The following is a 25,277-nucleotide window of genomic DNA, read 5'->3' as shown; positions in this document are numbered from 1 at the left end:
CAGCGAAGCCAATGCTGAGGTCATTTCCTCCCTTACCCCCCCTTCCCTCCTACCTATAGCAATTGCCAGCGCTATATTACTGACACCCCTGCATCCATGAGAACCCCCCAGCCCTGCTACTATATCAGTAGTGATTCCCCCTGTATTTACCCTCAGCCCTGCAGCGTCCATCTCATCTCCCAGCATAACAGCACTTAGCAGGGAAGAATATATGCAGCTCCAGCACCAGAGGAGAATCTGTGTGCGCTGCGTGTGTTCTTCCCCGCTGGGCTCTGTGGTGCTGCGGGCGGGGATGTTGTGGGGTGGAGGGATAATGCAGGGGGAGTTGCTTTGTAAATGGTGGCGGGGCCGGGGTCCCCATGGATGCGGAGATGCCCGCTGCCCCCCGAATAAAGTTACGGAGATGCCGACAGAGTGCAGGTAGGGGGCGGACAGTGCAGACGCGAGGCGGCCGATGAGAGAGGGACAGGCTTGAGTGACACAGGCTGCAGCCAATCAGGCTGAACTAGCTGTGTCTGGGCAGAAAAGCAAAGGAGAACTCCCTCCCGCCCCAGCCTGCACTACATCTTCGGTTATGCGGCCTCTTGCTGCGGCCTTTAGAGCTGGGGACATGAGGATTTATCTACAATAAAAAAAAGTAAGATTTGTTTTTAAGTTAGGCATTGCCTTTTTAGTATCCATTTTATCTATATTACCGATAGAAATAGGGAATAGATTTTTGTTTTTAAGCCTAACAGTTACTCTTTAAAGACAGGAGTTAAAGAGAACCTGTACTGAGTAAAAAATATTTAAAATAAACACATGAGGTAACTTCAAATGAACATTACATAGTTACCTTGCCATCAGTTCCTCTCAGAAGCTCACCATTTTCTTCTGACAATAATCCCTTCCAGTTCTGACAATATTTTGTCAGATCTGAAATCAATCAGTTGCTGTCAGTTATAGCTGAGAGGAAGACTGATGTACCAGGTAAATGTTCGTTTCCCTATGGCTCAAGTGGGCGATGTCACAGTTTAACTGTGTGCTGACCAGAAAGCTGTTATGGGTAATGGCCATTTTCAAAATGGAGGACGGAAAATTCCCTTGATCACAGTGGACAAACAGGACACGAGACAGGAGAAAGACACTGAGGAGTAGATTACATGGAAGGCAAGTATGACTTGTGTATGCTTATTTTGACTTTTAATTTTCAGTTCAGGTTTTCTTTAAGTTCAGTGAATTGAGGCCAATGTATTTATTCTTTTCTGGGTCAAAGAGTTCACTTCCTGACTTGCGCCAGGAAGTGAATAAAGGAAAAATAAAAGCGCTTATAACAAAACCGCATCGCCCACCCAAGCCTCGGGAGAGGGGCAAAAAAAGCCCAACACAGACGGACACTCGAGCGGAACGTAATGGGAATGAGGCCTTAGATCTCGTTTCCACGAGCAGTTGATAGGCAGTGAAGACAGTTGATCTCTCACAACTGCTCACTGCTGCCTGGCAACTGCTTGCAGAGCACACAGTTCAACTGCTCATGAAAATGGGCCCTTACTCAGGTTTTATTGTTGGGGCTATGGTCTATGGAACTGAATTTCAGTGTTTGTGTAAAACCAATTAAAGGTATAATTGCTGCAGGAGTGGGTCAATTTTCAGGTAGTAAAGGCAAGCATAAGTTACAATGAAGCATACTTTTCATTGACTGTATGTGGTGCAACGGTGATCTAACAAGTGGTATGACTAACTGGGAACATGCCAGTGTGAGATTGAAGAGGTGTTTTTCATAGATGCCCAAAAGTCATGTAGTCATACTGGGCATGCTCAGTTGAAAAGGGGATGTATGGTAAGAAAGTTCTACCTGTGTTAGTGACTAGGGATATTTGATTGTACAAGAGCTAGTGTATGTTCTGGGAAAAACTTGAGTGAGGCGGCACAGGACATTTTAGAGAAATGGTAGAGCTGTTATGAAATGGTTTAACTGCATCCACAGCCATTTAGATCTAGTGAAACATTGGAGTACTGTTCTACAGTCATGGCCAAAAGTTTTGAGACTGTCAAATATTAGTTTTCACAAAGTTTGCTGCTAAACTGCTTTCAGATGTGAGATACTGAAATATAATTATAAGCGCTTCATACGTTTCAAAGCTTTTATTGAAAATTTATATGAGATTTATGCAGAGTGTCAGTATTTGCAATGTTGGCCCTTCTTTTTTAGGACCTCGACTGGGCATGCTCTTAATCAACTTCTGGGCCAAATCCTGAGTGATAGCAACCCATTCTTTCACAATCACTTTGAGTTTCTCAGAATTAGTTGGTTTTTGTTTGTCCACCCGCCTCTTGAGGAATGGCCACAAGTTCTCAACGGGATTAAGATCTGGGGAGTTTCCAGGCCATGGACCCAAAATTTCAATGTTTTGGTCCCTGAGCCACTTAGTTAACACTTTTTTACCTTATGACACGGTGCTCCATCATGCTGGAAAATGCATTGTCCTTCACCAAACTGTTGTTGGATTGTTGGAAGAAGTTGCTGTTGGAGGGTGTTTTGGTACCATTCTTTATTCATGGCTGTGTTTTTTGGCAAAATTGTGAGCGAGTCCACTCCCTTGGAGGAGAAGCAACCCCACACATGAATGTTCTTAGGATGCTTTACTGTTGGCATGATACAGGACTGATGGTACCGCTCACCTTTTCTTCTCCTGACCAGCCTTTTTCCAGATGCCCCAAACAATTGGAAAGGGGATTCATCTGAGAATATGACTTTGCCCCAGTCGGTGGGGTAATCTTATCTATCGGACGTCTTTTTAGGTCCGTCCCTCGGCGCCTCCCACGATGCGGTCCACGTGCGTCACGTGACTACAAACACTTCCTCCTTCAACCCGGAAGGAGGAAGTGTTTGTAGTCACATGACGCATGTGGACCGCATCGTGGGAGGCTCCGAGGGACAGATCTAAGAAGTCGTCAGGTAAGATTAACCTGCCCACCCCGCACAAGTGACTTGAATTTAACCGGATGAAATCCAGATAACTATCCGGATTTTATCTGAGTCGGAGTTGAGCATCCACTACTCAGCAGTCCATTCACCATACTTTCTGCAGAAGAACTCTGTCCCTGATGTTTTTTAGGGAGAGAAGTGGCTACTTTGCTGCCCTTCTTGACACCAGGCCATCTTCCAAAAGTCTTTGCCTCACTGTACGTGCAGATGCGCTCACACCTGCCTGCTGCCATTCCTTAGCAACCTCTGCACACGTTGCACTCCGATCCCACAGCTGAATCCTCTTTAGGAGACGATCCTGGAGCTTGCTGGTCTTTCCTGAAGCCGCCTTAACAAGAATTGAACCTCCTTTCCTTGAAGTTCTTGGTGAACCTATAAATTGTTGATTTAGGTGCATACTTAGTAGCCACAATATCCTTGCCTGTGAAGCCATTTTTATGCAACGCAATGATGGCTGCACGTGTTTCTTGCTGGTGCTGGTTTCCATGGTTAACAATGGAAGATCAATGATTTCAAGCATCACCCTCCTTTTAACATGTCAAGTCTGCCATTCTAACCCAATCAGCCTGACGTAATTATCTCCAGCCTTGTGCTCGTCAACATTCTCACCTGAGTTAATAAGACGATTACTGAAATGAGCTCAGCAGGTCCTTTAATGACAGCAATGAAATGCAGTGGAACAGGGGTGCTCAACTCCAACTCGGATGAAATCCATATAGTTATCCCGATTTCATCCGGTTAAATTCAAATCGCGGGGAGGGATGGGGGGGGGGGCGTAATCTTGCCTATCTGAGGTCTTCTTAGGTCCGTCCCTCGTTCCTCCCACGATGCGGTCCATGCGGCGGTCACGTGATAACAAACACTTCCTCTTTCCGAGTTGAAGGAGGAAGTGTTTGTAGTCACGTGACACGCGTGGACCGCATTGTGGGAGGCGCCGAGGGATGGACCTAAGACGTCAGGTAAGATTGTGTGTGTGTGTGTCTATCATTTTTTTTTTTTTTATTTTCTAATACACGTCAAGGTGTAAGTGACACTGAAGCGGAAAAAAAACTTATGATATAAATGAATTGTATGTGTAGTACGAATAATTAATAGAATATTAGTAGCAAAAAGGAGTCCTCATATTTTTATTTTCAATCATGTAGATTTATTTTATAACATTGCATCATTCTTTAATATTTGCAGTTTACAAACTACACTCTGCATTTTAAACTATGAAACAGAGCAGAGCTGATGACCCTCTGAACTACCCTGCAGTAAAATATTACCTGAAGTTGTCTTTCACTGTTTCTTCGATGTAGAAGTGTTTCAGAAAATAGTACTGCTCGCTGACTAAATTTGGTCTGAGAGCTCAGAGAAGCTCTTTTGCATAGATAACAAGTGAAGTTTCTTAACTCTTCCTTTACTGGAAACAATATGAGACTCATATCTTTGCATATCTAATGTTCTATTTCTTAGCTGTACTACACATGCAGTTCATTAAGCTTCACTTCAGATTCCCTTTACGTCAGGCATGTGCAGCCAGGAAAGGCTATCCTTTCTACATTACACCAGCTCAGCAGTAAAATAACTGACAATTTAACAAGAACTGTATTGTACCATTATGCCATGGTTATTTTACTGCTGAGCTGGTGTGATGTAGGAAAGGTCTGTTCCTGGCTGCACAAAATCTGTTGGCCTTCTTAGTGCAAGGATGTGGTAAAATTAGTTGATCAAGAATACAGTAGCAATAAAAAGTATGTGAACCCTTTGTAATTATATGGATTTCTGCACAAATTCGTCATAAAATGTGATCTGATCTCCATCTAAATCACAATAGACAATCGGTCTGCTTAAACCAGGCATGGGCAAACTTGGCCCTCCAGCTGTTGAGGAACTACAAGTCCCACAATGCATTGCAGGAGTCTGACAGCCACAGTCATGACTCATAAAGGCAAATGCATTGTGGGATTTGTAGTTCTTTAACAGCTGGAGGGCCAAGTTTGCCCATGCCTGGCTAATACCACACATTGTTTCCATGTTATTATTGAACACACCATGTAAACATTCACAGTGCAGGTGGAAAAAGTATGTGAACCCTTGGATTTAATAACTGGTTGAACCTCCTTTGGCAGCACTAACTTCAGCCAAACGTTTCCTGTAGTTGTAGATCAGATGTCAGGAGTATTTCTTGACCATTCATCTATACAGAACTGTTTCAGTTGAACAATATTCTTGTAATGTCTGGTGTAAATCGCTTTCTTGAGATCTAGCCACAGCATCTCAACCGGCTGAGGTCTGGACTCTGACTCGGCCACTCCAGAAGGTGTATTTTCTTCTGTTGAAGCCATTCTGTTGTTGATTTACTTCTACAGGATCTTCTCAAAAAAATTAGCATATTATGATAAAGTTCATTATTTTCTCTAATGTACTGATAAACATTAGACTTTCATATATTTTAGATTCAAATACACACAACTGAAGTAGTTCAAGCCTTTTATTGTTTTAATATTGATGATTTTGGCATACAGCTCCTGAAAACCCAAAATTCCTATCTCAAAAAATTAGCATATTTCATCCGACCAATAAAAGAAAAGTGTTTTTAAAACAAAAAAAAGTCAATCTTCAAATAATTATGTTCAGTTATGCACTCAATACTTGGTCGGGAAACCTTTTGCAGAAATGACTGCTTCAATGCGGCGTGGCATGGAGGCAATCAGCCTGTGGCACTTCTCAGGTGTTATGGAGGCCCAGGATGCTTCAATAGCGGCCTTAAGCTCATCCAGAGTGTTGGGTCTTGCGTCTCTCAACTTTCTCTTCACAATATCCCACAGATTTTCTATGGGGTTCAGGTCAAGAGAGTTGGCAGGCCAATTGAGCATAGTAATACCATGGTCAGTAAACCATTTACCAGTGGTTTTGGCACTGTAAGCAGGTGCCAGGTCGTGCTGAAAAATGAAATCTTCATCTCCATAAAGCTTTTCAGCAGATGGAAGCATGAAGTGCTCCAAAATCTCCTGATAGCTAGCTGCATTGACCCTGCCCTTGATAAAACACAGTGGACCAACACCAGCAGCTGACATGGCACCCCAGACCATCACTGAATGTGGGTACTTGACACTGGACTTCAGGCATTTTGGCATTTCCCTCTCCCCAGTCTTCCTCCAGACTCTGGCACCTTGATTTCCGAATGACATGTAAATGTTGCTTTCATCCGAAACAAGTACTTTGGACCACTGAGCAACAGTCCAGTGCTGCTTCTCTGTAGCCCAGGTCAGGCGCTTCTGCCGCTGTTTCTGGTTCAAAAGTGGGTTCATGCTTCCATCTGCTGAAAAGCTTTATGGAGATGATTTCATTATTCAGCACAACCTGGCACCTGCTCACAGTGCCAAAACAACTGGTAAATGGTTTACTGACCATGGTATTACTGTGCTCAATTGGCCTGCCAACTCTCCTGACCTGAACCCCATAGAGAATCTGTGGGATATTGTGAAGAGAAAGTTGAGAGATGCAAGACCCAACACACTGAATGAGCTTAAAGGGATACTGTAGGGGGGTCGGGGGAAAATGAGTTAAAGTTACCCGTGGCTTCTAATGGTCCCCCACAGACATCCTTGTGCCCACGCAGCCACTCCCCAATGCTCCGGCCCCGCCTCTGGTTCATTTCCTGGATTTCAGACTTTAAAGTCTGAAAACCACTGCGCCTGCATTGCCGTGTCCTCACTGCCGCTGATGTCACCAGGAGTGTACTGCGCATGCCCAGTATGTTCTGTGCCTGCGCCGTACGTTCCTGGTGACATCAGGGGGGGCGAGGACACGGCAACGCAAGCGCAGTGGTTTTCAGACTTTAAAGTCTGAAATTCCAGAAGTGAACCAGAGGCGGGGCCGGAGCATTGGGGAGTGGCTGCGCGGGCACAGGATGCCTGCGGGGGACCATTAGAAGCCCCAGGTAAGTTCAACTCATTTTCCCCCAACTCCCCTACAGTATCCCTTTAAGGCCGCTATCGAAGCATCCTGGGCCTCCATAACACTTGAGCAATGCCACAGGCTGATTGCCTCCCTGCCACGCCACACTGAAGCAGTCATTTCTGCAAAAGGATTCCCGACCAAGTATTGAGTGCATAACTGAACATAATTATTTGAAGGTTGACTTTTTTTGTTTTAAAAACACTTTTTTTTTTTTTTCTTTTATTGGTCGGATGAAATATGCTAATTTTTTGAGATAGGAAATTTGGGTTTTCATGAGCTGTATGCCAAAATCATCAATATTAAAACAATAAAAGGCTTGAACTACTTCAGTTGTGTGTATTTGAATCTAAAATATATGAAAGTCTAATGTTTATCAGTACATTACAGACAATAATGAACTTTATCACAATATGCTGATTTTTTGAGAAGATCCTGTATGTAGTGCTGCTCGGATACCCAGATATCCGATCCAGGTCGGATATCCGATTTCAAAATTTTCCAATCCGGATCGGATATCCGACCTCAGTATCCGGGGTATCCGACCGGATTCGGATATCCGGATAGAAAAACCGGAAGTGGCCTTTAAATTGCTTTTAGGGTAAATGAGGCATGTATCATCATTTATTATTAGGGAAACACTAATTGATGATGTGGGGACTTTAAATCCCCCCCCCCCCCCAAAAAAAAAAATGGCTGTCAATTATCAGGCCTAGGTTCCAGACAGCAGTCGTACAGCCCACATTGTGTCCAAAGTCCAACCGCACAACTGGGACATGGCAGTTTTCAGCCCAGACACCTCCAAAAAATTATGCAGCAATTGTGTTTTGGGTTAAATATAGGTGGTATCTGCACAGCAGCAGTGGCCTGTGGCACCCTGGTGGTGGGAGCAGCAAAGGCAACAGGAGCAGGGCAATGCAGCAGCAAGTGTAACGTCTGCCAGGAGCATGCCGGACTTGCCACCTGACGCGTGCCACGTGCCGAGTGACAGTCAGACAGCAGAGGAGAAAACACTAGTGCACACTAACTGTCACACTGGCACTGCTCACAGCACAGAAGTTCTGTAGGAAGCTAACACAGTAGTACTACTACTCTAACTACTAGCACTGACTGCAGTACTACAGTACTAACTACACAATAACACAGTAATCCTACCCCTAACCTATACTGTAGCTAGCTAAGGCTAAAAGCTGGCCAGCAGGCAGCAGCTGGCCTGGTCTGTGCTCAGCGCACACACACAGACACATAGCAGCTGCCTGCAGCATACACTGTCACACAATGACATCAAGCTAATTCATGATTTAACAATAGTGTAGTAATAGTGAAGGGGTTAATCACTAAACAGCTTTAGATGTATCACTGTGTACAGCTCTTGCTAAGCCAGCAGCACTGGAGCATGTCTCTCAGTGAGCATTCCCAAGCTAGGGCGATATGCCTCATCACGGCAGCCCTCCTTATTATACAGGGGGACTGGCCAGGGTTCCTTTCTGTGATTGGTTGCTAGGGCTTCTGCTGGGAGCCCTCTGATTGGCTCCAGGACGTCGCCTCCTTAGTTACAGTATTCGGATCCGGATATCCGCGTCTGCGACCACATATCCGCAGATAGCTATCCGCATTTGGGCCCAGGTATACGGAATCCGAATCCGGTCAGATAGCTGAAAAAAGGTCGGATGTCTGGTTTACCCGGCTATCTGGAATCTGGATGAGCAGCACTGCTTCTATACTTTGGGTGGTTGTACTGTTGCAACATCCAACTTCTGCTGAGCTTCAGCTGGTGGACAGATGGCCTTAAGTTCTCTTGGAAAATCTCTTGATAAACTTTGGAATTCATTTTTCCTTCGAATTTAGCAATCCGGCCAGGCCTTGACGCAGCAAAGCAACCCCAAACCATGATGCCCCCACCACCATACTTCACAGTTGGGAGGGGGATTTGATGTTTGTGTGCGTTGCTCCTTTTTCTCCACACGTAATGTTGTGTGTTTCTTCCAAATAACTCAAATTTGTTTTCATCTGTCCACAGAATATTTTGCCAGTACTGGTGTGGAACATCCTCTTTTTTGCAAACTTTAAACATGCAGCAATGGGTTTTTTTTTTTCTTTTTCTTTTTTTGACAGCTGTGGCTTCCCTGTGGTATCCTCCCATGAACTCCATTCTTGTTAAGTGTTTTACGTATCATAGATTCATATGCCAGAGACTTTTGTAAGTCTTTAGCTGGCACTCAAGGATTCTTATTAACATTATTGGGCAATATGCGCTGTGCTCTTGCAGTCATCTTTACAGGACAGCCACTCCTAGGGAGAGTAGCAGCAGTGCTGAACTTTCTCTATTTATAGACTTGTCTTACCGTGGACTGATGAACTGCAAGGCTTTTGGAGATACTTTTATAACCCTTTCCAGCTTTATGCAAGTCAACAGTTCTTTAATCGTAGGTCTTCTGAGAGTTTTTTTGTGCAAGGCATTGTTCACATTAGGCAATGCTTCTTGGGAAAAGCAAACCCAAAACTGTGTTTTTTATAGGACAGGGCAGCTGTAACCAACACCTCCAATATCCTCTCATTGATTTGACTCCAGCTGGAGGAAATGCCAAGGAACCCCTGCAGAGTACTCAAGGAACCCTGTTTGAGAGAGCCTGGTTTAGGGGTTCACATACTTTTCCCACCTGCACTGTGAATGATTACATAGTGTGTTCAATAAAAACATGGAAACATTTAGGTAGTTGTGTAGTATTACTTTAAGCAAGCTGTGATTGTCTATTGATGTGACTTGGATGAAGATCAGATTGAATTTTATGACCAATTTGAGCAGAAATCCATATAATTCCAAAGGGTTCACATACTTTTCGTTGCTACTGTATGTGTGTATACACCCTTAAAGGACTTACCAGCTGAAGCAAGGAAAAAAGTTAATTACCTTAGTTGAATGTCAGACCTCAGGGCAGACGATCAGTGCCTCCCTTGCTATTTTCAGACCCTCTCTTATGTTAATCCAGTTATCATTAGCGGCCCCTAATATCTCATGGCGATTAGAATTGCCGCTTTAAAACTCCTCTGCCTGCGCAGTACTACGGCTGCGCAGGATTACAGCCCTGGGAGCGGCACATCGTCGCTCGGTATACTCTGTTATACGTCATGTGGGCGTCACCACGTGACCGCCCACATGACTGACTGCACTTCGAGCCAGCCGCACCCTCACAGCACAGAATACCAGCGCTGAGCGAAGGTAGAAGTTACCTAGCTACAGGATTTGTTTACTGCAGATTTGCAGAGTAAGTTATTTTATGCAAATCTTGCCTTGCAGCTATCCAGCGACATCGGCTGGCTGCCTGCTGCTGCACAGCACCGTGGGGTCCTCTGCCCTGCAAGCTGCATACACGCTGTGTTTACAGTACACTAGTGGCGCAAGTGCGCTGGTGGTCATGCGTGAGTGTGTATGCAGCCTACAAGATGGACAACCCGGCTGTGCTGTGTAGTGGCTGGTGTCCCTGGATAGCTGGAAGGGAAGAAGAGGAATGAGTTGCCAGGATCTGGAACCAGAGGGAGAGGATTGCGCCGGCTGGAGCAGGTAATATCATTTCCCTGTGCACTCTGCATAACTTTTTTTTTCTGTACCTTTTGGAATATGACACACCAAGTTTTTCTCCCAAAGTTTTGGGGGAGAAAAAGTAAATCTTATAGTCTGAAAAATAGGGTACATTTTGCATACATTTTTCCTGTATGCAAAAATTAACATTCAATTATTCCATTGACATTCATTGGTTTAATTTTTATTGGGAGCGGGCCCTTAAAGGAGTCGTCAATTATGCTATCCCCGAGTACTACTTACCCGGGGCGTCCTCCAGCCCCTGGCAGCCGCTATGTCCCACGCTGCAGCTCCGCTGGCCCCCGTTCCCTTTCTGGAGCGTACTCCACCAGCAGAGCTGTGGCAAGGGACATAGCGGCTGCCAGGGGCTGGGGTAGCATAATTTAATTGATGACTTCTTTTAAAAGGAACCTAAACTGAGAAGGATATGGATTTTTCTTTTTAAAATTCCAGTTGCCTGACTCTCTTGCTGATCCTGTGTCTCTAATACTTTTAGCCACTGCCCCTCAACAAGCATGCTGATCAGATGCTCTGAATGAAGTCAGACTGGATTAGCTGCATGCTTGTTTCTGGAGTGTGATTCAGCCACAGCTGTAACCAAAGACCTCAGCAGGAGAGTCAGGCAACTGGTATTGTTTAAAGGGAAACATCCATATCCCTCTCAGTTAACCACTTAACGACCAGCTAACGCCCATAGGCGTCAGCAGGTCTTAAGTGGGTTACCATGGAAACGGCCGCTCGATCGAGCAGCCTTTCCATGTCAGTTCATGGAGGGTGTCTCCGTGAACTGCCGGAGAGCCGCCGATCGCGGCTCGCCGGCAAAATGTAAACAGGCGGGGAAGAAATACCAGCTGTTTACATCATACGGCGCTGCTGCGCAGCAGCGCCGTAAGGCAGATCGGCGATCCCCGGTCTCTGATTGGCCGAAGATCGCCGGCATATGATAGGCTGAAGCCTATCCTACAATGCGCAGGACGGATATCTGCCCTGCGCCGCTCACAGGGGGAGGGAGAGGGACGGAGCGCCGAAAACGCTGCGGAGGGGGGCTTTGAAGAGCCCCGCAAAGCGCAGCAAGCCGGCGGCGATCAGATCCCCCCCCTCCCCAGGAGGACATCCCCCTAGTGGGGAAAAAGGGGGTAAGTCTGATCGCCCTGGCTCTATCCTGATCTGTGCTGCGGGCTGGAGAGTCCACGCAGCACAGATCAGGCAAACCACCCCTGGTCCTTCCCTTTAATGTTACCTTGAATGGGGAATATCTTTATATGATCTTCCTCATGCCTTCTCTACCTATAGGCTTACTCCATTTCACCTGTGGCATTATAACCCCTGAGTTATCATCTTGCTGTCTGGACCATGCCTTTCTGTCATACTTCAAGGACTAACATCTGTGCCTTATCCCTCAGGGTAACATCACAACCATGCTCCTATTACACTATATAGCCATGTTCTCATACCCACATTTCCACCATACTACATTATCTAGAGGGGTTTAGTGTCTTTTACACTCGGGCTGCTTTACAGTTTCACAAAGGGTGGAGGGTGAGTGCCACACGCACCATGCTAACCTATCCGTAGAAGTAGCAGCCTACCTCTAGAAGACTATGGGGATCAGACCAAAAGATATCAAGACGATATAATTGCTAACTCTTTATAAGCAGTTTGAGAAGTATTGTGGGTTTTCTTGGATTTTGGCTAATAATCCTGCCCATCAGCTTTAACCGCTTCCCAACCACAGCTTATTTCTTCTTAAAAACCACAGAAGTTGCACTTATAAGTGCTTTCTCTTCCTATCCCTTCGACTGGGTGTGATTATATAAAGCGAATATTTGCCTTGATTTTGTTAATCAGTCTTATCTTTTCATACGTTTCTTACTGAATGTTAAAACATTTCTGTTATATTGTTAAAAACCACAGCAATTTTCATATATTGTGTTCCTTCCATTCATTTACATTTTTTTTTTCCGCCACAAATTATGCATTATGCTTTCTGTGGGTTGTACTTTTTTTTTTTTTTCGCTAACAATAATTTTATTTCATATGCATTTCAAAGGGAATATGATGAGAAAAATCATTTTCTGTTTTCAGCCATTATTTTAAAATAAAATGTGCTGCTTTAGCTAAAACCCACATTTTATTTGTCCTGGTTATTACAACATTTAAATAATGTCCCTTGTACAATGTATGGCAACAATATTTCATTTAGAAATGTGTAATTTTCGAATCTGTATTTCTTTATGCTATATCAATTACAAGCCCTTATTTGCCAAAGAACAGTAATATACAGTGGGATGCGAAGGTTTGGACAACCTTGTTAATCATCATGATTTTCCTGTATAAATCGTTGGTTGTTACGATAAAAAATGCCAGTTAAATATATCATATATACGAGACACACAGTGATATTTGAGAAGGAAATTAGGTTTATTGGGTTTACAGAAAGTGTGCAATAATTGTTTAAATAAAATTAGGCAGGTGCATACATTTGGGCACTGTTGTCATTTTTGATTCCAAAACCTTTAGAACTAATTGGAACTCAAATTGGCTTGGCAAGCTCAGTGACCCCTGACCTGCATACACAGGTCAATCCAAATATGAGAGCGTATTTAAGGGGGTCAGTTGTAAGTTTCCTTCCTCTTTTAATTTTCTCTGAAGAGTAGCAACATGGGTGTCTCAAAACAACTCTCAAATGACCTGAAGACAAAGATAATTCACCATCATGGTTTAGAGGAAGGATACAGAAAGCTGTCTTAGAGATTTTAGCTGTCTGTTTCCACAGTTGGGAACAGATTGAGGAAATGGAAGACTACAGGCTCAGTTCAAGTTAAGGCTCTAAGTGGCAGACCTACAACATCATCTTGCTGCAGATGGAGTCACTGTGCATCGTTCAACCATTCGGCGCAGTTTACACAAGGAGATGCTGTATGCAAGAGTGATGCAGAGGAAGCCTTTTCTCCGGCCAAAACACAAACAGAGCCGCTTGAGGTATACTAAAGCACATCTTGACAAGCCAGCTTTATTTTGGAATAAGGTGCTGTGGACTGATGAAACTAAAATTGAATTATTTGTGCATGACAAGGAATGTTATGCATGGAGGAAAAAAACACAGCATTTCAAGAAAAACACCTGCTACCTACAGTAAAATGTGATGGTTCCATCATGCTGTGGGGCCAGTGCAGGGACTGGGAATCTTATCAAAGTTGAAGGACACATGGATTCCACTCAGTATCAGCAGATTCTGGAGACCAATGTCCAGGATTGGTGACAAAACTGAAGCTGCGCCGGGGTCCATAATACCTTCAACCAGAATCCAGACTCTCATTGGAACCTACAGGAAGCGTTTAGAGGCTGTAATTTCTGCAAAAGGAGGATCTACTAAATATTGATTTCATTTCTTTTTTGTGGTGCCCAAATTTATGCACCTGCCTAATTTTGTTCAAACAAATATTACACACTTTCTGTAAATTCAATAAACTTAATTTCACTTCTCAAATATTAGTCTCTCTCTCCTATATGATATATTTGACGAACATTTTTTTTATCATAACCGATTTATACAGGAAAATCATGACGATTAACATGGTTGCCCAAACTTTCGCATCACACTGTACATATTAAAAAAAAATCCCTGTGTTAGACTTTACACATAGTATCCTGTTTAACACAGTTTATTGCATTAAAGAGACACTGAAGCGAAAACAAAATTATGATATTATGATTTGTATGTGTAGTACAGCTAAGAAATAAAACATTAAGATCAGATACATCAGTCTAATTGTTTCCAGTACAGGAAGAGTTGAGAAACTCCAGTTGTTATCTCTATGCAAACAAGCCATTAAGCTCTCCCACTAAGTTAAGGTGCCCATACACTCGTCAGATTGGCAGCAGATAGATAAGAAATGCATCTGATGATCTATCTGATGCGTTTTTAGAACATTTTTTACCAGGATAGAATTCCAATAGATTTCAGTTTGAAATCTATTGAAATTCGATCTGATGGCATTTTTTTGCCATCAGATTTCCATTAAGGCCAATGCAAACTGATAAGCAATCTCATCAGATCGACCTAAATTTTCCACCCTGCAAGTTTGATGGAAATCCATCGAAATCGGCCGTCGATCGGTCGATTGGCCAACCGATTTGCAATCGATTGATCGATCGATCGGGATCGATCGGTCGGCCAGAAAATCGGCTGAGTGTATGGGCTGCTTTAGTCTTGGAGAGGGCTGTTATCTGACTTTTATTATCTCAACTGTAAGTGAACTGTTTACTTTTTCTCTGCTAGAGGAGAGGTCATTACTTCAGACTGCTCTGAAAGAATAATTTTGAATGCTGAGTGTTGTGTAATCTGCACATATTATAGAATAATGCAATGTTAGAAAAAACACTATATACCTGAAAATAAAAGTATGAGAATATTTTCTTTGCTGCTAATCTTCTAGTAATTATTCATAGTGCACAACCAATTCATTATATCATATTTTTTTCCCGCTTTAGTGGCTCTTTAATGAGAGATTACCTTCAGAGAATGTTACATGACAGTTTTTTTTTTTTGATTGTTCCATAGCTACACCTACAAGATACTGTACTTTTGCTAAGAGAAGCAGCCTCCCTTTTGACCTTCTGGTCCTTGAGTGTGATTTATGGATTCAAAGAGCGATGGAGAAGCTTGAGTCACTTTGATTACTCCACATTTGTTAAATCTATGCTCCAGTCTCTGGAACTACTGAAAATATAGAAATTCAGTTTTCATTGTAAGTGACGTGATTATGTAGTTTTTTTTATCATGTGCACTAATTATGTCACCCATGTTTAGCTTTAAGGCATTTTATGAACAGATTATTAGCCTCAATGCTTGTGGGAATGAAAACCGCCTGATGGATAGGTAGAGATGGCGGTCAATAGCATTCTAAGAATTTTGAAATCGAGGAAAATTTGGATGTTTCTTTGCAAATGTTTTGGATTTTAAGATTCCAAGCTGGATTAATTTGCACTAAATCAACATAACATTTGCTTCAATTTTAAATGATCTCATTGATGATCTCTGTGGCCAGGAACCCGCTGCAAAGTGATATCGCTAATCGCAATAGCTAGTGTGTTTAATGAGCGTTTTGTAAGCTATTTTCATGAGTGATTTTGGTAGCGATTTTAAAAAGTGTAAGCGTTTTGCCAGTGATTGTGTAGCGATTTGCGATATTAGTGTTTTTAATTCTGATTGGACCTGTCAAATTTTGTTATTTTTTAGTATACAGTAATTTAAAAACGCTAGCAATATCACTGTATAGATTCATGAGCGATTTATGCCAGTATTTATATACTGTGCAGAAACGCTAACTCTCAAATGCTGCATGGCCTGCGTTTGATTTTGCTAATCGCAATCGCTCCAGTGGAATAGGGCCCAACCATTAACATTAGCTGAATGTTTAGGGAAAATCGCTAGTGTTTTGAATCGCTCTCTAAATGCTCAAAAAATTGCTCTAGCGGGTTGATTAGAAAGTTGGCAGCAGGTGCAAAAGGCACTGCTTATTTTGGAGTTTAATTTTTATAGATGCTCAATTGAATACAAATAGAAATTGATGTAAAAATAATCAAATTGATACCACTTTATGGCTTTAACGAATTCTACCTCTGAAGGTTTTGATTGGTCCATTTTACGTCTTCAAGTTGTATACATTTGTATCTCATTGACCATTGTGATTTGTAACCTGGGAAAAGTATCTTAAATTTGTCTTAACGATTTTTAACATGACCGAAAACAAAACCTGATTATCAATAGCAGTAAAGTCACCATTTATAGTCATTTATATTCACCATATACAGCATGAGAGTAAGAAGACCATGTCTCCACTGAGAGGGGGCAGCAGAAGACCTACTAATCTGCGCAGAATAAACAATGTCAGAATTGGCCGATAAGGTGATCGAAGAGCATCATCAAAAATATAAGTATAAGGAGGTAGTGTGGAAGGCTTTACAGCCGCGTTTTTCAACCGCTGTGCCGCTGCCGCAGCATGTTGCCTGGTGTGCCGTACAGGTCTGGCCTCTCGCCAGACCTGTTCCTACTGTAGGGGCGCAGGAGGGGGGAAGCAGCGCTAGAAGGAGGGGCAGTGGAGGCAGCAGTGGGGACTGGGGAAATATCCCCCCCCCCCCCTCCCTCACCTGGGACCCCTCCTTCTGCCTCTCTCCCCCTCCATTTAGCGGTGGCAAGTGCGGGGAGGCATGCGGAGAATTACTCACCACTTTCGCGTTCCAAGCGCCGGCAGCGTCATGTCGTCAGATCTCCGCCTTCAATGCCGCCCACTGTGCTTCCTGATTAGCGGAAGCACAGTGGGCGGCATTGAAGGCGGAGATCTGTGACGACATGACGCTGCCGGCGCTTGGAACGTGGAAGTGGTGAGTAATTCTGCGCATGTCTCTCTCCTCGCCGCCGAGACCGCACTTGCCACCGCTAAATGGAGGGGGAGAGAGGCAGAAGGAGGGGTCCCAGGTGAGGGAGGGGGGGAATATTTCCCTCCTCCCCACCGCTGCCTCCACTGCCCCTCCTTCTAACGCTGCTTCCCCCCTCCTGGGCATCTATACTGGGGGGAACTGTACTAGCTATACTGGGGGCAACTAAACTACCTACACTGGGGGCAACTAAACTAGCTATACTGGGGGCAACTATACTAGCTATACTGGGCACTATACTGGGGCACTACCTACCTGTACTGGGCACTATGCTAGCTATCTGGGCACTATGCTAGCTATCTGGGCACTATGCTAGCTGTCTGGGCACTATGCTAGCTGTCTGGGCACTATGCTAGCTGTCTGGGCACTATGCTAGCTATCCTGGGCACTATGCTAGCTGTCCTGGGCACTATACTGGCTATACTGGGGCACTACCTACCCATACTGAGCACTTTACAGGGGCACTACCTATCCATACTGGGACTATACTGGGGTAACTATACTAACCATACTGGGGCAACTAAACTCCCTATGCTAGCTATGCAGCCGCACCCCAGCCCCCCCCCCCCCCCCCATAGCCTGCTGCGCACGGCAGGGCTGTGGAGTCGGAGTCGTGGAGTCAGGCAATTTTGGGTGCCTGGAGTCGGAGTCGGGGAAAAATGCACCTCCTAATGAGTTTGTAACTGTAATTAAAATAGAAAATATGATAAAATGTTCTATTTCTCAGATAATGGTCATTAAAAATAATGTATATATATATACAGTAATAGCTGTGCTTAGTCCACAAAAATGAAATAAACCAATCAAAATTAGTTACTTGTGCTGCTTCAATAAAGCAGTCCCCGTATTTTTAAGGTCATATATACATATCTGATTGTGACTGTATATATGATGTATATATGATGTGTACACAGGAATCTCTCTTATATATGTTATGGCCAAAACCAGAAATCGGCCAATTCTAGAATTGGCCGGCCGTTTCTAGAACTGGCCGATTTGACGTCGGCCAAAGTCCAAAATGCTGGGAATTTCTGACATTGGCCGGCCAGTTCTAGAAACGGCCAAAGTCAGTCGGCCAAAGTCCAAAACGCACAAATCCCAGAACATCCTGGGTCCTGTCCAGCACCGTGAATGGCACTCGGAACTTCCTCTCTGCTCTGAAAGATGCAGCATAATAATCTTTTTAAAGAAAAGCATTTCTTAGTTACAGCTGATACAAATCCTGCAATAAATCGGCAGTGTGTCTACATCCTGCTTTCTTGGGAGCAGACATATTGATAACATCCTGTGCTTTTAAATTAGCTGCTCTGCTGTGGCAGTCAGGTGACACAGGGGAGAGATCAAATTACAGTGGTGATTAGTCATAGATGAAGGGGGCTTTTCTGGGTGCTTTGCTGGGCACTTTGCATGGCTGTGGGTGCTTTGCTGGGGGGCTGTGCATGGCTGGGGGTGCTTTGCTCGGGGGCTGTGCATGGCTGGGGGTGCTTTGCTGGGGGGCTGTGCATGGCTTCGGGGAGGTGTCTTTGCTGGGTGCTTTGCATAAATGCAGGTGCTTTTCTGGGGGGCTGTGCGTGGCTGTGGGTGCTTTGCTGGGGGGCTATGCATGGCTGGGGGTGCTTTGCTGGGGGGCTGTGCATGGCTTCGGGGAGGTGTCTTTGCTGGGGGGCTATGCATAAATGCAGGTGCTTTTCTGGGGGGCTGTGGGTGGCTGTGGGTGCTTTTCTGGGGGGCTGTGCGTGGCTGTGGGTGCTTTTCTGGGGGGCTGTGCATGGCTGTGGGTGCTTTTCTGGGGGGCTGTGCGTGGCTAGGGGTGCTTTGCTGGGGGGCTGTGCATGGCTGTGGGTGCTTTGCTGGGGGGCTATGCATGGCTGTGGGTGCTTTGCTGGGGGGCTATGCATGGCTGTGGGTGCTTTGCTGGGGGGCTATGCATGGCTGGGGGGTATTTGATGGCTGGAAATGCATGGTCGGGGGGGGGGGGGGGGGCTATGGGCTTTGCTGGGTGCCTTGCATAGCTGGGGGTGATTTGCTGGGCTGGGGGAGCTTTGCTGCAGACCTCCAATCAGGGCGACCAGAGAGGTGGAGAAAGGCAGAGCAGCGCAGCGCACTCGCTACCCGCCCGGACCCATACACTTCATATGCGGAAGTGTTCAATGACACTTCTGCATTGAAGTGTTCGGGTCCTGCGGGTCTCGCGTGAGCTGGCAGCTGCTCTGCCTCTCTCTGCCTCGCTGGTGTGGTCGCCCTGATCGGAGGTCTGAGTAGCGGGGGAGGAGAGGGGAGCTGAGATTTCTGGCGGTGGGGAGAGGAGAGCAGCTGGCCGGCAGTAAGGGGGACTTCGGGACTTGGCCGGCCGGGTGAAATCACAACGCGTTCTGGCCGGCCAAAGTCCGATAATCACACACATTTCTTACTTTGGCCGCATGAGCCGGCCACTTCGCATTCTGACCGGCCAGAACCCGAAGTGGCCAGACTTCGGGTTCTGGCCGTAACATATATACTAAATAACATCTATGCTGTAAGAATAAAGCCTGATGTGTAGCTGTGTCACTAATAGAGATGGTCAATGAGATGGAAATAATTCTGCACTGATGCTGATTTATGCAAATGTATGCACTCCCTTTGCTGATGAAATCAAATAATTTGATATGTTGTTAAAATCTGGTTTGGTGACTACAAATTAAAGGGTAACTGAGACGGATGAAAAGTAAAGTTTTATACATACCTGGGGCTTCCTCCAGCCCCCTTCAGGCTAATCAGTCCCTCGCTGTCCTCCACCACCCGGATCTTCTGCTATGAGTCCTGGTAATTCAGCCAGTCAGCGCTGTCCGGCCGCATGCCGCTCCCACAGCCAGGAACATTCTGCACCTGCGCAATAGTGCTGCACAGGTGTAGTATGCTCCTGGCAGCGGAGTGTGTGCATGCGCACTATGCCCGACTGGCTCAAGTACCTGGACTCATAGCAGAAGATCCAGGTGGTGGAGGAGGACAACGAGGGACTGATTATCCTGAAGGCGGCTGGACGAAGCCCCAGGTATGTAAAAAAACTTTAATTTCATCTGTCTCAGGTTTACTTTGTTACACAGTAGTACTATACTCTACATATGCACTCCCCACAGAGCTGCAGGGAATCCACTGAGAATGCTGTGCACATTGAACACAGAGGTGTTGTCTGTCACCCATAAACCTTGTTCAGATTGTGCATGAAGAATGTGTAATAGAGGAAGAATCTCCTCATTCCCCTGCAGAGTACCTGCACATCATTCTTACATGTACCCACACTTACATTGCCTAGGGCCTGATAGATGTTCTTTGTTCCGGTTTGTACCTTTTACAAGTACTCTTACCAAGGACTAGTTTTAGTCTAAAGGGAATAAATATAGTAGTCTCCATATCCTTCTCACATCAGTTGTCTTGTAAAATTCCTAAGCGTTGGCAGTTAAGAGACGAATTTCATGTTACATACTTTTAATCAACAAAATTGTAATATGCAAATTAGAGGAGTCGGAGTCTCGGAGTCGGTGGAATCCTAAACTGAGGAGTCGGAGTCGGTGGATTTTTGGACCGACTCCACAGCCCTGGCGCACGGCACTGTCTACTAGGTCGCGCAACCCCGTCACCCCCCCCCCCCCCCCCCTCCCCCGGCCGTTCCTCGGAGAAGAATATGGTCAGAAAGTGTTCCCCGGGCCGGAAAAGGTTGGGAACCACTGCTTTACAGGACTGGGAGGGGGGGGGGGAGAGATGGGGGTAGTGGGAAAGGGAGACAAAGGGAAGGAAAATAAAGGGGAGGAGAGGAATTAGAAATATCAGTCGGACAACACTGTACCTATGAAAACCAATGACGTTGCCAAAACTGAACAGCATATGTTAAAACATTCAACCATTTCAGCATGGATCAAATTATAGCATAATTCAGGAAAGTCAATCCAACAGGACCATATTATTGCATGTATGATTACATAAGCTCATTCATGGCCTCAAGACAGCTCGGTAGAGGGAAGATCAGGGAGGACTTCCAGAACCTGGCTACAGTGGTTCTAGCTGCTGTAAGGCAGTGTGCAAGTATACTTTTCCTGGCCTTGACAAGCGGGCCAGATACCCGTGTGTGTAGAACTATTTTACCGGTGTTGACAACACAGCAGAGGGTCATAGATCTGTAAGCAGCAAAAAACCTTTCCCTAAGGCCCGTTCACACTGCACGCGTTTCCAGCCGCGTTTTGGAAACGTGTGCAGGTGGCCGACACGCACGACATCGGACATTGCATAGAGTGCAATGTCTGATGTTCACACTGCATGCGTTCCGGACCTGTGCGGTCCGGGAACGCATGCTGCATGCATTTTTTGTAAAAACGCGTGGCTGTCCCATTTACTTTTCAGTAATGGGATCAGCCACGCAACGCACACAAACGCGGATGGCATGCGTTCGTACGCATTGCGTTCCGCGTGCGTGCCCGTCCGCGTTTGTGATGTGAACAGGGCCTTAAATGGGTACACCACGGCGCATTGTCACCAAATATGAAGAGGGAGTCATCTACATGACACATCCAGCATAATTCAGAGGATTCAGGAAAGATTAGGGCATCTATACCACAGGGCCAGGATCCTGAAATCGCCTAGAGCTCGCCTAGAGAATATTACTTTTAGACAAAGTAGGATTTGAGGAAAAAACCTTAGACAACTGAAGTGAGAAGAATAGGGAGGGGGTAATATTTATTTTCCTAATAAACATTACCAGTTGCCTGGCAGTCCTGCTGATCTATTTGGCTGCAGTAGTGTCTGAATCGAACACTTGGAACAAGCATGCAACCAATCCAGTCTGATCTCACAATAATGTCAGAAACACCTGATCTGTGCAGGGTCTGTGGCTAAAAGTGTGTCAATCTTTCAGATTCATCCCAGTGGATCTGATATGCAGCTGACTGTCCATTAAAGGGAACCTGAACGAGAAGGGTCTCAGGTTTCTTACTTACCTGGGGCTTCCTTAAAGGGAATGTCCAAGCAAAATAAAAAAATGAGTTTCACTTACCTGGGGCTTCTACCAGCCCCATGCAGCCATCCTGTGCCCTTATTGTCACTCACTGCTGCTCCAGTCCCCCACTGGCAGGTTGCCGACCTCGGAGGTCGGCAGGACGCATTGCGTACATTTTTACGCATTCCCGCTAGTGCAGGAACATTAACACATACATTTTTACGCGTTACTGGTTCAATGCGTAAAAATGTACGCATTAAACCAGTAACGCGTAAAAATGTATGTGTTGATGTTCCTGCACTAGTGGGAATGCGTAAAAATGTACGCAATGCGACCCGCCGACCTCCGAGATCTGCAAGCTGCCAGCGGGGGAATGGAGCAGCAGTGAGTGACAATAAGGGCACAGGATGGCTGCATGGGGCTGGTAGAAGCCCCAGGTAAGTGAAACTCATTTTTTTATTTTGCTTGAACCTTCCCTTTAACCTCCTTGCCGGTTATCCCGAGCTCAGCTCGGGGTAACCTGCGCAGGAGGATATCTCAGGCCCCGCTGGGCCGATTTGCATAATTTTTTTTTTCCCTACACGCAGCTAGCACTTTGCTAGCTGCTTGTAGTACGCGATCGCCGCCGCTACCCGCCGAGCCGCCCCCCCCGCCCCAGACCCCTGCGCAGCCTGGCCAATCAGTGCCAGGCAGCGCTAAGGGGCGGATCGGGGTTCCCTCTGACGTCACGACGTCAGTGACGTCATCCCGCCCGGTCGCCATGGCGACCGGGGAAGCCCTGCAGGAAATCCCGTTCTCAACGGGATTCCCTGCATACTCTGATCGCCAAAGGCGATCGGAGTGGGTGGGGGGATGCCACCGCTTAGCGGCTATCATGTAGCGAGCCCTGGGCTCGCTACAGGATTTAAAAAAAAAAAAAAAATTTTTAAAAAGTGCGGCGCTGCCTCCTTGCCGGATTTTTTAGACCGGCAAGGAGGTTAAAGAGAACCCGAGGTGGGTTTGTGACATCAATATTAGGACACAGAGGCACTTTCTGCATACAATCACCAGCCTCTATGTCCTTAGTGTGTCCCCATTATAAAAAAACTGCTAGGCTAGCGACACGCAGATTGTCACTAGTCTGCGGTTTACCTTCTGGCTGCCACTCACTGCCACTCCTCATTGCGCCTCTGTCCCTTCCCCCCTCTGTAAACCGATTGGTGGAAGCTTACGGAGGTGGGGAGGGAAGGGACAGAGACGGGGAGCCACTCTATGCAGGAGGCGAGGGAGCAGCAGTGAGTGGCAGCCAGAAGGTAAACGGCAGACTAGCGACAGTCTGCGTGTAGCTAGCCTGGCGGTTTTTATAATGGGGACAGTAGAATACGGGGGGGGGGGAGCCTGGGGGCACACTGTAAGGACATGGAGGCTGGTGATTGTATGCAGAATGTGCCTCTGTGTCCTAATATTGTCACAAACCCACCTCTGGTTCTCTTTTGGCCCCCTTGAGGCCGCTCGTCCCTCGCCGTCTCCCTGGGTGGGCTGAATTGTAAGTGACAAGAGCCACCCAGGCAGACTGCGAGGGATGAACAGCCTCAAGGGAACTTATGGAAGCCCCCAGGTAAGTATGGTACCTGAGATGCTTCTCGTCTCTGGTACACTTTAAACAATGTGTGTATGTTTAAAAAAAAAAAAAAAATCTGACCTGCGTGGGATAAAACCTGCTACCATACCATTTGGTTAAAATTTTGTTCTAAATTTGCCTGGATGTTTTCCAGATACGGCTTATTTGGAAATACAATATGCTTTAGTAAACAATTACTCTTGGAATTTTTTTTTTTATTCCCTCCATTTACTTAGTGATCTTAAACTTTACCATGCATAGGTTTGAAATAATTAAATGCTGAAACTTTTAGTAACTGCCATCTGCTTCTTTTATTTGTTTGCAGGACATAGATATCACTCATGCCTTAGCTGTGATCTTCTTGGAGAAGCTTGGAGATCCTAAAGGAGGGGGGCGGGGCATTTAGCCCTGTCCTCCTCCTCCTTTGAAAAACTGCCACTTGTGTCTTCGGACCCCCGATCTCAGAAAGTTTATGTGGATTTGTCATGAGTCCGGCCGGCTGCTCCCATGTGAACAGCTTTAAAGTGGAAAATTGGAAGCAGAACCTACGTGCAATCTACCAGTGCTTTGTGTGGAGTGGGACACCCGAAACAAGGAAAAGAAAGGTAAATATGAATCCAGTAACTACAGGAACTGTTCAATTTCATGTAATTGAGATCATTTTAAATTGAATTCCTCAAAATTCTAGCTGAGGTTGTTGCATATACTCCATAGGATTTATGACTCCTTCAAAATTGCACCTTATAGACCATACTAAATCCTGTCCGTGTTTTAGAGGCTGTCATATTAGGGGCACTTTCTTCCACATCTGGTGGAACCTCCCAAGGGTCACTAACCTATGGCGTAAATTTTCTAGACTGATAAAACACTAAACATTGACACGAATATGGACCCAAAGATTCTACTTTTAGGCTGGTTTCACAGTGGGACGTTAAAGTCCCACGTTACAGCAGCCAGTAACGCAGCCTAACTCACAGCACTGTAAAATCAATGTGCTGTTTCACAGTGCACACGTTGCGTTAGATAGTAACGCAGCACGTTTAAACAAAGTGCTGCATGCTGTACATAATACTGGGCTAAAGCCACGTTAGACTATTTGCACATGCTCAGTAATGTTGGAGGAGGAGGTCTCCCCTCCTCCTCTGCGCCAGCCACATGGCTAATTAATATTCACTGCACTGAGGAGACTCGTGGTGGGACTGTAGTGTTGTCCGGATCATGAACGAATCGTTCATTTGATCCGGATCTTTTTTGTGAGTCGAATCATCCGGATCATCACAATGAAAGATTCAGTTCACAGTGGATGTCTGTCTGGAAGAAACAGGAAAATACAGAATGTACAGTGCAGGGAAAGTCCTGTTCTGCTAATCATTTCACCCAGTCTGCTTCCCTAATGTAAAATGATTCGGTTCAAAGATCAAAGTTCAAATGATCCGAATCCTTAAAAAGATCTGGACTTCCTATTACTAACCTGGAGCGGCTGCTTTGAGAGCTGCATAACGCAGCTCAATCTGACGTCCAACTTCAACACCACCACGCGTTGCTTTAGGGGCATGTTATGCGACCTTAACGTCCCCTAAAACGCAACGTCTTGGTGGGAAAGTAGCCTTAACCACTTGAGGACCACAGTCTTTTCGCCCCTTAAGGACCAGAGCCTTTTTCTCCACTCAGACCACTGCAGCTTTCACGGTTTAATGCTCGGTCATACAACCTACCACCTAAATGAATTTTACCTCCTTTTCTTGTCACTAATACAGCTTTCTTTTGATGCTATTTG

At 45.4% G+C, this 25,277-nt stretch overlaps 1 protein-coding gene across 12 annotated transcripts in view; it reads left to right on the top strand.

The window, feature by feature from the left end:
* Window positions 1-25,277, top strand: part of LOC137524716 (ubiquitin carboxyl-terminal hydrolase 22-A) — a 207,824-nt gene that overhangs the window by 23,456 nt on the left and 159,091 nt on the right. For 8 of the 12 annotated variants that reach the window (XM_068244894.1, XM_068244886.1, XM_068244890.1 and 5 more), the window contains 2 exons: window positions 15,058-15,244; window positions 23,826-24,105. In XM_068244894.1, the coding sequence (XP_068100995.1) occupies window positions 23,986-24,105 (120 nt within the window). In that variant the 5' untranslated portion in view covers window positions 15,058-15,244; window positions 23,826-23,985. The remainder of the gene's footprint in view (window positions 1-15,057; window positions 15,245-23,825; window positions 24,106-25,277) is intronic. The other 4 variants (XM_068244897.1, XM_068244895.1, XM_068244893.1 and 1 more) reach the window with 1 other exon arrangement.

This window comes from Hyperolius riggenbachi, chromosome 7, assembly GCF_040937935.1.
Source record: "Hyperolius riggenbachi isolate aHypRig1 chromosome 7, aHypRig1.pri, whole genome shotgun sequence".
NCBI lineage: Eukaryota > Metazoa > Chordata > Amphibia > Anura > Hyperoliidae > Hyperolius > Hyperolius riggenbachi.
This window is presented reverse-complemented; position numbering and strand designations above follow the sequence as displayed.